Below are 12,073 nucleotides of genomic sequence, written 5' to 3'. Positions count from 1 at the left end.
GAAATATGTTCAGTAGAAGTTCAAAAGACTACTTATTGGTTAAATATGGGACAGTTTGAACCAATCTGAGCTCGGGGGGGGGGGGGGGGGGGGGTGCGGGAGACTAAGCATCAACAATCATTTCTGTATGGCTCAGAGGATCGAAAGCATTGGTTTCTTCTGACGAATCAATGTTGTCAAAATTTGAGGACGTAATCATGTACACTACGGCACCTCTGAATATCCAAATGAGAGAAATAGGGAAATAGTGGAGAATCTTTACTTTACATAACTTTTTAAAGCATTCAGATTGGGTTAGCGGTTCAAAAGTTATTAAACATAAAAAAAACAACAGTTATTTTTAGCCGCGGGTGGGTGTCTCGGTCTTTGAGGGTTAATGAATATGGTGTCATGCTTCTCTCTCAAACAAAATGTGGTAGCATGTTGTTAAACAATTGTTTTGGAAAACAATTTACCTCAATTTCTTCAGCTGACAGTTTTGACTCTTCAGTCCATCAGAAAGCAGCTTCACACCAGAATCCTTCAGGTCATTGTTACTCAGGTCCAGATCTCTCAGACAAGAGGTTGAGGATTGTAGAACTGATGACCAACTCTCACAAGACTGAGCAGTGAGATTACATATGGAAAACCTGAACGAGAAAGACAGTAATTGCACCCAGATTAAATCTTAGCAATGTGATTTTTTAATTATTTAATGAGGGGAAAAAAATCTGTGTTTGAAAACAAGTGTTTGAAATCAAACCTCAATATCTCCAGATGACAGTTTGTCTTCAGTCCATCAGAAAGCAGCTTCACACCAGAATCCTTCAGATCATTATTACTCAGATCCAGATCTCTCAGACGGGAGTTTGAGGATTGTAAAACTGATGACAAACTTTCACAAGACTGAGTAGTGAGATTACAGCTATAGAGCCTGCGAAGAGAACAGAGACGTTAGTTTGTTTGTTTAAAGCACTATATAAATAAAGAGAACAAAAAAACAGCCATATTAATGTGTCTATCAGGTTTATAATCTCGTCTGCATGTTTGTCGTAAATACAACATAAAAATTGAAATGGTAGACATTAAAAAGGCTTAAAAATGGTTTTAGTAACAGAAATATGCACAAATGTCCGGGCATGTTAAAAAAAACTCCAAGGTCCAAAAATCCCTCAGGATCAACTCCTGAGTATTAAGTTTGCAGCAAATCTGACTCATGAACAGTTTGATGCAACGTTTTGCAGAAAAAAAAAATCTAACCATACGGTTCTCCACATGGTTTGGCACATGCTAGGACCAATCTGACAACACATCTGTAATATGGTTTGCCATAAATAACACTTGTAAAAAATTTTTACAAAAATAAAATAAAGGTCCCACTTTATAGTGTCCCTAAAACCTGTGTACTTACATAGTAATTAATGTGTACAATGTAACCACAGTGTAAGTACAAATTGGTATATAGTATCTACAGCTCTAATATTTGTGTAAATACACACATGTAACAACCCACTGAATGTTATGTGTATGTACAAATGTGTAACATGACATTGGTAACAACACTTTTTGGTAATAAAAGTAAAAATGTTTAACATGACTAAAAGCACTTTTTGGTAAAGAAAGTGTTACACTTTATATTAGATTAATCATGTAAATACTGTGATGTTACACAGCAGCAGCTAGTTAGACTTTACATAAAAATAAAAAATAAATTGTAGTTGGTGTCCAGAATGTTACACTTTATATTAAGTGGATAGTTCCTGAGGAATCAACATGTAAGTACACTGGTATTACAGTGGTGCACCAACTCCAACTCGAGATCCAACTCCTCCCACTTTACATACCCCTTATCCTACCCATCTCCACCCTCTGGATCCCATTTCCAACCCTAAACCTACCCATCTCCACTCTCTGAATCCCATTTCCACCCCTAAACCTACCCATCTCCAACCTCTGGATCAAATGGTTCCAATTACTCTTATACATATTGTTGTTACAAAATGTAGTTATATAATTCCTGTTACATGAGTACTTAGTGAAGTGAAAAGTGTTACCACCAATGTCCGGTTACATATTTGTACTTACACAAACCATCCTGAAGGTTGTTACATGTGTCTACACACACACATTCTGGAATATGAGCATTTATTCACTCATAACCCGGGTGCTGATAGCTCATGCAAACAAGTGATAGCTGAGCAACACACGTTGATATCTGTCTTTAAACTAAACTCATTTAATCTTTGTCAGTTTAAACATTTAAGAGCCAGGAGACGCAAGCTCACATGGAGTGAGAAGATTTGTGCGTGCGCTCATACGAAGCCTGCAAACCTGTGTCTCAAAACACACACAAATATTAAGCTCTCTCTGAAATATTGTGTTTAAGTGGACAAAGTCTCACAAAAGTATGTCAAAATGCCCATCTTGATAAGTATACTATAGCAGACATAGCCGGCTAAATGTAGTGTATCAGTGCACTGGATCAGTGCATTCTCTTAAAGTGACAGTACTTTCTTGCTATTAATCAAACAGCAACAACAAATAAATAACCCCCTGCTCTTGATAGAATAGCTTTTGTAACTTTAATAAAAAATAATCTTTCATTTATACAGTCAAATATGAAATGATGTTTCACATTTCATTACTTTATTCAATTTCTGTACCTACAAATGAATCTTAGACCTACCTGAAAATCACTGTTTACTTTATTTGTATCTTTATTTATTTGTGCTGTTGTTTGTAGTTAAATTCTTATTTTCTTTATTTGTACTTACTAGTATAGTTTTTCCCTAAACATAGCACATACCAAACCATACTGAAACTGTGACTCTTAGACAGTGATACAAACCAAACCATTATTTGAACGGTTCCACCCCTAATATAAATGTGTGGAGAGGATTTGATTGACAAAGCAAAAAAAGAGTTACTATAACAAATGAATAAAGGGAAAAAATTTAAATTGAGATGAAATTGTTAAATTAATCAAACTGTTCAAAAGAATCACTTAAGGAAATTAAGGTATTATTTCATTTCTCATAAAACTTTGTACACATTTCCTGCCTTGTGTCCTTGGAGAAACATCAGTGATACATTCATTCTACAATATAAACAGGAAAATCTGTTTGCTGTAATTATGGCGAAGTCGTGGGGAAGTCGTGGCCTAATGGTTAGAGGGTTGGACTCCCAATCGAAGGGTTGTGGGTTCTAGTCTCGGGCCGGACAGAATTGTGGGTGGGGGTAGTGCATGAACAGTTCTCTCTCCACCTTCAATACCACAACTTAGGTGCCCTTGAGCAAGGCATCGAACCCCAACTGCTACCCGGGCGCCGCAGCATAAATGGCTGCCCACTGCTCCGAGTGTGTGTTCACAGTGTGTGTGTGCATTTCGGATGGGTTAAATGCAGAGCACAAATTCTGAGTATGGGTCACCATACTTGGCTGAATGTCACTCACTCACTTTATGAAACACCAATTGATCCACATATTGTAACAGTGATTCAGTGAATATGAAACCTCAGTATGTTCAGCTGACAGTGTGGATTCTTCAGTCCATCATACAGCAGCTTCACTCCTGTATCCTGCAAGTGATTGCTACTCAGGTCTAGCTCTGTCAGACAAGAGTCTGATAATTGAAGAGCTGAAGATACAGCTTCACAGCATGTTTTATCAAGACCACAGCCGTCAAATCTGCCAAAACAGAAGTTTATGCTGATTATTTTCCGATGTTGTGTTTTTACTATAACTTATTGTACCCTTTTTAAACAGAACAAGAAGACATTTTTCATAATATTATGACATTTAATTGTTCAGTGATGTAGAATAAAATATTTGATCAAACAGCAATTACAGTAATTACTCACAGAGCTTTTCTGCAGCATCTCACAGCTGGAACAAGTTTTGTAAACCCTCCTTGTTTTGATGTGTACCTCTTTGGGTTGAACTCATCCAGCACCTTCTCTGACATCAGCAGTATGTAGATCAGCACTGAACACATAGAAGATGAGAGGTTTCTTCCGGGATGTTCATCTGAACTGAGGTATCTTTGGATTTGCTCATATAATAAACGATCCTTGAGCTCAAGTAAGCAGTAGAACAGGTTGACTGAAGCTTCATCTGAGATATTCTTGTTTTGCACTTGTTTAATGTATTGAGTTGTTTGTCTGATGCTCTCTGAGATGTCTTCAGTGTGTGTGATCAGACCTTGGAGCAGGTTTTGACTGGATTCCAGTGTAACGCCCATCAGAAACCGCAGGAACAAGTCCAGATGTCCTCTCTGACTCTTCATGGCTATATCAACAGCCTTCTGCATTAGCTTCTGCAGTGTGATATTTTCTTCTGGCGTATCAAAGAAAAACTGAAGCTCCTGCATGTTCTTGTCCAGGTAACAAAGGAACACATGCACTGCAGCGAGAAACTCTTGAACACTCAGATGCACAAAGCAGAAGACCTTCACTTCATGAAGTCCATCTTCTTTCTTAAAGATCTCAGCGATCATTCCTGTGAACTCAGTATCTTTACTCACAATAATACCACATGATTTCAGATCTTCCTCACTGAATACAATGTTTTTCTTCTTCAGCTCTTCAAATGCTAGTTTGGATAATTTTCTAATCATTTCTCTATTTGAATCTAAGAGCTTGGTACGTTGTCTTTCTTCTTGTTTATCATATTTCTGGCTCTTGATGTTCATCTGTATCAGCAGGAAGTGGATGTACATTTCAGTGAGTGTTGTGCTGATATTTTCTTCACTGTTCTTGATGAGAATATTCTGAAGTACTGTGGCTGTGATCCAGCAGAACACAGGGATGTGGCACATGATGTAGAGACTACGATTCGTCTTAATGTGTGAGATGATTCTGTCGGCCAGGGTCTCATCTGTGATTCTCTTTCTGAAGTACTGCTCTTTCTGCCGGTCAGTGAATCCTCGCACCTCTGTGAACAAGCCCACAAGGTCAAGAGGGATCTGGTTGGCTGCTGCTGGTCGTGAGGTCACCCAGACCATAGCTGATGGAAGCAGATTTCCTTTGACCAAACCTGTGAACAGCACATCTACAGATGACCTTTTCTCAACAATGGCTCTTGGTGATGCTCTATTTTGAAAATTCAAAGCCAGACGACTCTCATCAAGTCCATCAAATATAAACACTATATTGCATTCCTTATAAAACTTGGTTTTCTCCAGGCCCTCCAGTTCAGGATAGAATTCCAGCAGAAGCTCATGGAGACTGAAATCTTCATCGTTTATAGAGTTAATCTCTCTGAATGGAAGCAGGAACACACAGTGTATATCCTGATTGGCTTCACCTTCTGCCCAGTCCAGGATAAATTTGTGCACAGTGACAGTTTTTCCAATGCCAGCGACTCCCTTGGTCAGCACAATCTTTTCTGTCGAATCTTTGTTTTCCCTTAAAAGTGTAAATATATCATTGCAATTGATTGGTTTGTCCTGTGTTTGTTTGTTCTTGAAAGCATCATCAATCTTCAGAATCTCATGTTCCTGATGAACATCTTTCATATCTCCCACTGTGATGAAGAGCTCTGAGTAAACAACCCGGAGATGTGCTTCATTTTCTTTTTTGCACTCAAAAATACGTTCTGATTTTTTCTTCATGTTGGATTTGTGAATTTCCAAGATTTTTTCCAGATTCAAATCTGCAGTTAAAAGATGACTAAGTTAATAAAACGGGAAAATCAAAAAACTGATTTCCTTTTTAAGAAACATGACAAGGTTGTTTCATCAGCATGATCTTTTCAGAATTTATTCAACATACTGTAATTAAACTACTTTTGAAAGTTTAAATATACAAAGATGATTTACAGTAGAAGCTGAAATTTTTTCGGGACTCCCACGGGTCACAAAATCACTATTAATCACTGGATTGAGACAGGTATAAATGTCAGCGAAAGTGGGAGGGACCGGGATTCGTCATAACACTCTGTTCCCCAACTTCATGCACAAATTTAGCCTACCTTTTAAATAAATAAACTATAAACCGTATGCTTATATTTTAATATTTAATAATTAACTCAATTCTACTTGCCCTGTCTCTTTATGCTCTCCTCCTGTTTGCTTTGGTGTGGCTGATTAAGTGAATGATGTACGTGTGATGGACAGATTGTTAATGGCTGGTCTATGGGGTAATACAGTAGCCTACATCAAGGGCATGACATCCAAAAGCCCACCTATCATTCATACTCCCACAAGATGTATGTAGTAATACCTTTACATAGCTGCTCAATCTAATGTGAACCTACAGAAATGTGCGCTATTGAAGTGTGTGTGGAAACTGAACAGCAGCGCTCACAGCAGGACAGATAGAGGCTTCAGAGCTGTCACTTGCTCTTAAAATACTCCTTCATTTTTGGTCATACAGATAAAAGTAATACAACTTTCAAATCTGTATAGGTTTATTTGTGTGCACTCAGAATAACAATTAAATGTTGTGCTTCCGTAAAATAATTAAAGCAAACAAGATGTGGTTTCTGTCATCTCAGTCATATGAACTTGAGTGAGAAACTTTAGGTCTTTAAAAGTCTGTGTATGAAAATTAAATCTATAGAGAGTGAAATTTCTACATTCAAATGAAAAGAAAAAGTGTGTGAATGATTTACATGAAATTTTATGTGGGTGCAATGCACAATGTGCATTTTTTTAAGATGGCTTTCGGTTCAATAAAAAAAAAGTTATTGATTTTTTTTATAGATTCTAAAGATTTTATAGATTTTTATTTAACTAAAGTGGGCATGCTGTGATCAGTTTTTTTCTTTTTTTTTTATGTGACAGATTCTGCCAAAAAAATAGTAATTAATTAGTATAGTATTAGTATAGTAGTATAGTATAGTAATAGTATTATTAAGTAAGTAATTCTTCCGGGATTGAAATTGGATGGGATTTTCTCCAAGTTATTTCGTGGGATTGGGACGGGACAGCACAGGATTTTTTTTTTTTTTTTTTTTGCGGGAGTGGGACGGGACAGATTTGAAAATCCACTCCTATGTCATCCTCTAATGTACAGCACATTGAATGGGAGAAAGTGCAATACACAATATGGTGGAAAAAAAAAAGATGTTGTACCACACGGCTCGGTTACTAGATCCTACAAAATCTAAACTATGGACCAGAAACAGAAGATTTGGATTGACTCAGAAGCAAATAGTAGCAAAGATGATAGTACAAATTAATAAAATAATTGAAAGGTAAGTGTATTTCTTTTATCTTTGTTCTTTGCATACATTTTATCTTTTGAAATTGGCAGAATAAAAAAACAAAAACAAAAAATAAAACAAACATATGACAGTAACACACAGCATTTCAAATAAATGATAAACACAGAAACAGTTAAAAATTTCCCTTTTCAGTTTCTAAAATTGAACCTCAGTGTCTCAGTTTCAAGTTCTATGTTATTTTTATATTTAAAAAAATAGGAATGTTCATCAAAATGAATGGAGTTAATTACATTAAGAGAAGAGGAAAAAAAAAACTTAATTTTGTCCTCAGGGAAATTCAGGAAAACAAACAAAAACACGTAATGTGTGCAGTTCTTTCCTACCAAATCAGAAAAATATTTTTCTTACAACTCTTCTAGTCTGTTTCCAGGTATGAAAAGATGGGATGGCCCGCCAGTCCAAACCAGGGATAAGAATCCACAGCCAGGACAGGATTCAGGATCACAGCAGCGATTCAGAAACTCACAAAAAAAATCTCGGCCAAGGATAAATATAAATCAGGGGGGGAAAAATAGTTTCAAGGAAAAAAAAAGATCGGAAGCTTGATCCTATGACGTCAGTGTTTCCTTCTCGTAGCGTTCAGATTCACAACGGACTTCTCAAAGCTTAAACGAATCTACTTCTGAGAAATAAGCTTCTTTTTAACACTATTTAAACATAAGAGACACATTTTATGAGACAGTTGTCAGATTTCATTGTTGATTTCAAATGTAATCATAAGCATGGTGAATCGCTTTGGAGAATTAGATATTCCTCATTCAGAGAGATAAGAGTTGCACTTGCATGACTGGAATAGCTGAACGAGAGGCATTTAAAAGATAAGTAATACCTGCCGAGTGAAATGACTTGACTCAAAGAGAACTGGTAATACGATACTGGGGTTCTAGATTTAATTTACAACATTTTTCATAAATATATTACTATTGTGGATATAAGCATTCAAATCAAGCCATCCAGGCATATGTACTTTTTTTCTATGCATATTTTTTTTTTTACTTTTGCATGGTGTTTAGGTCATTGCCACTGATTTTCTTTATCTAACTGTGACATTGTGAAAAAAAAAGTTTTTGAATACAACTGATAAGACCTTTTTTTTCTGTGTCTTTCTCTGCCATCTCTGGGAGTTTTTGTGGCTCTGTGAGAAGAGAGAAAAAGAACAGTGAGTAGAAAATTTAAAAATTACTAAAATAAAAAAGTGACAAAAGCATATGTGCCTATGAACAATATTTCATATATGAACTGAGATATTGTGTGTTAGCTTAGACAGCCGTTTAAAGACACTAACAAGTAAGAGAAATCAAATTTTACATGATCTTTAATAGGAATCGGGTTCACAAACACTCAGCATGATTCTACTTTTCTGCTAGTAAGCAGTGTGTATAGGTGGGCACAGTTACCGTACCGTGTACTGCAGTGCTGTAGTTGAAGGTCACTGGGCCTGTGAAGGTGTTTTCAGTGAGTACAGAAGCAATTACAGCTCCTCCCGACTGAGCATTCAGATCAACACTGACTCCAGTCTGAGCACCACTGCTCTTCTGGACTGGAATACAGAAAGAGAGATTCATTAGATTTACTAAATCTTTGGTCGCAAGACTTTGACAAAGGCATTTTTGAACCTCTCTTACTGTACGACACAGGACCCCCGATTAGAAGCCATGGTCACAGAAATTGCCACGATTGTTTCACGATGACAATCTTTCATCTGGGACAGCAGAAAATCCTACAGTGTGTCTCAGGCTTAAATTGATCATAGATCCATTGGATGCTTTTGTGAAATGCAGCCCTGGACTGTTTGCTGTTGTTATGGTCCTGGATTGTTCATGCCCATAACAGCCACCACGCTACCAGTTAACTGTTTCTCTTGCACCCAAGATCTTGAGCTCTGTCTGCTGCTGATCTCTGCTTTCTCTAATAAACTCTTATTTGCTGAACTCGCATCTGAATCCTCTGTAAATTCCCACACTAATAGCACATGATTGGATTATTCATTTATATGCGTTTAGATGTGTATCCAAATTCACAATGTAATAGTAGTATACTCTTAGCATGAAGTACTATATTTTTAATGCGAAAAAAATGCTATTAATGACATAGTAATAATGTACTTGATGGTACTATTTAAAGACACCATAAACATGTAGTTATGTATCATATAAAGGGAATGTTAACATTATTACAATACATTTGAAATATATTATTTAATATTTTGAAATATGTAGGCAATAAATATAAATTGTACATAAATATACAATATAATATATATATAAATATACAATATATATATATATATATATATATATATATATATATATATATATATATATATATATATATATATATATATATATAGTATAATTTTATTATATTCATCTTAGTCTTATTTTAAGACATAATCTTATTTTAAATTATTATTAAATGTATTTTCTGTGTATGATAAGTATATTTAAAAGTAATCTAAATGCTTTTTTTTACAGAAGAAATATATTAAAGCACATATTCATGTTCAAAAGTTTATATTCATGGTGTCACAAAATAGCACAGTTGAGTACACTTGTTCTTAAGATTATCTTAAGAAGTACTAAATAATAATTTTAAGTATATTAAGTACAATATTAGTGTGCGAAAATAGTACACTTCCATAATTTACTTAAAGTGCTCTAAGTGTACTGAATAAAGTGTATTGTACTGCACTTTTTTTCATCTGGGAATTTTTAAATTACTGGTATTCTGTTCATCGTTACCTTCCTTGTGTTCCAGCTTTTCTTCTTCCAGCTCCTCTACTGTGTCACAATGCTGCTCACCAGATGCCATCATCCTTCACTGACTTACTACTGTTGGACAGAAAGAAAAAGAGTTTTAATCACTCCAATGTCACCAGACAATTTCCAGAAATGAATACGGAACTATTTGAAAATAAACAAGTAAATAAAATATTGCACCATTTATAAAATATGAGTTATTACATGTCTCTCTGTGGATGTATTGTTCATTATATTTAAAGAACCAAATAATATTGTGTTTTGTACACCAAGAATTATGTAATATAATAAAATAATTGTGTTAATTATTAACAGTAGTTGTGCATCACTAATGCTGAATCATAACTTAATTGTTTGCTCAATTATCTTAATACAAAGTTCCAGATTCTCCATACTCCGTTTTTTATTTTTATAACAGTTTTCCATGTTTCAACATAGTTCTATAAAAAACAGTGAGCTCAGACAGGTTGATCTCTTCAAGCTTCATTAAAAATACACCTGCTTATAAAGTCCAAAGCCACCAACTGCCCTCATGATCAAACCTGCAGTTTTTCCCCAAAGCACATCTTTATCATACAGAAATCTCTGTGCAGCTTGTAGCCTGAAAGCACGGATTCTGTTTCTCACATCCAGTAGTCCTTGGCCACTCTCTTGTACTGGTTGCAGCACACAACCAATGTTGTCCATCCCAGAAAAAGTTCACTATTGTCCTTGGTATATTGTATATCAACTCAATGTCATGATGGCTCCATGACAACAGTCCTATGCCACAAAACTGAAGCAGCCAGATTGTTTACTACCAGAACCCTTTCTCGATATGACAATTGTGGTAATAGCCATTGCCACTTCGACAATCGGGCAGACACCTTTTCTATCAAATCCTCCTAGTTTTTCTTTTGAAATTGTTCATTTCCAAAGAAAACACCTAAAATCCTTAGTCCATCTCTTCTCCTTTGCAACCCTCCTGGAAAATGTTCTAACTTACCAATCATAAATCCTTCACTTTTTTCCAATTAACCTTAGCAGAGGAGGCCTTTTCATATAATTCAATAGTTTTTGTTAAAATTTTAATGTCTCCTTGTCCTGTAATAAAAACCGTAATGTCTCTTTACCCTTTATCAATTTAAATAGACATTCATGATCAACACGATCAAACGCCTTTTCTTGATCTAATGACAGCACTCCTATATCATTCTTATTATTCTTATTAAAATCAATTATATCTCATACTAAGAAAAGGCTATATATAATAGATCTCTTAGGAATGCAATATGTTTGATCATTTTTTTATCAACAAATCCAGACAGTGTTTAGTCTATTTGCTAAACACTTCGAAAAAATCTTATAGTCCAGAAACAAAAGAGATACTGGTCTCCAGTTTCCTAGCAGTCCAAGGTCTCCTTTTTTTGGAAGCAATGACAAAACTGCTCGACAACAACTTATTGGAAGTGAATTATTTTTGATGCATTCTAAAATTACTTCATATAAATCTGGGCCCGTATACATAAAGAATCTTAATGCAAAAAGTAGCTCCTAGTGACACAATTCTAAGAAAATTCTTTGAAATGTGGGCGTTTATTCTTAAAATTAAAGAAAAAATACTAGTAAAGAAAAAAGTAATTCAGAAAGCATCTTAACCCTTAAAAGAGGTCTTAAGGTCAAACTTGTTAGGAGCACAGACAAGGACTTTTAAGAGAATTAAGAGTTTCTTTAGCAGAGGAGAAAATGGCAGAAAGACGAAGAGGCAGAAGAAATGTGTTGCAGACAATGGATGACAGTTAGTTAATAAGACGGTATAGATTATATAATAATTTATAATTTAATATATAAATTAAAGTAAACACTACATTATGATATTTGGCAACTGGGAAAATGCAACAATGCAGTAGTGATGAATTGGGTCTGTCACAACCTTCTGTAAGCAGAGTGATCACACAAACAATTACAGCACTTTCAGAACATCTTGTTGTGTCGCAGTTCATTTCGTTTCCACTCGACATTCCCACCTTGCAGGCTCAAAAAACTGCAATCATGAATATAGCAGGCTTATAGGTGCGCACAAGCAGGGGGAATGAACCTTTACTAGTTTGTGCTATACGCTCCAGTGT

At 35.5% G+C, this 12,073-nt stretch overlaps 1 protein-coding gene across 1 annotated transcript; it reads right to left on the bottom strand.

Annotated features, from left to right (window-relative positions):
- Window positions 1–355: 355 nt before the first annotated feature.
- LOC113097046 (NACHT, LRR and PYD domains-containing protein 3-like) lies at window positions 356–10,033 on the bottom strand. Its single transcript, XM_026262276.1, has 7 exons — window positions 9,948–10,033; window positions 8,609–8,746; window positions 8,294–8,341; window positions 3,840–5,631; window positions 3,493–3,666; window positions 743–913; window positions 356–629 (listed from the first exon to the last, which is right to left on the bottom strand). Exons 1-7 carry the CDS (start codon window positions 10,018–10,020, stop codon window positions 452–454), a joined length of 2,574 nt encoding a protein of 857 aa, XP_026118061.1. The 5' UTR covers window positions 10,021–10,033; the 3' UTR covers window positions 356–451.
- Between the last annotated feature and the right edge of the window lie 2,040 nt (window positions 10,034–12,073).

The sequence above is a fragment of the Carassius auratus genome, unplaced genomic scaffold (assembly GCF_003368295.1).
Source record: "Carassius auratus strain Wakin unplaced genomic scaffold, ASM336829v1 scaf_tig00216092, whole genome shotgun sequence".
In the NCBI taxonomy this organism is placed as follows: domain Eukaryota; kingdom Metazoa; phylum Chordata; class Actinopteri; order Cypriniformes; family Cyprinidae; genus Carassius; species Carassius auratus.
Note: the sequence above shows the minus strand (reverse complement) of the source record. Positions and strands in the feature narration are given on the sequence as shown.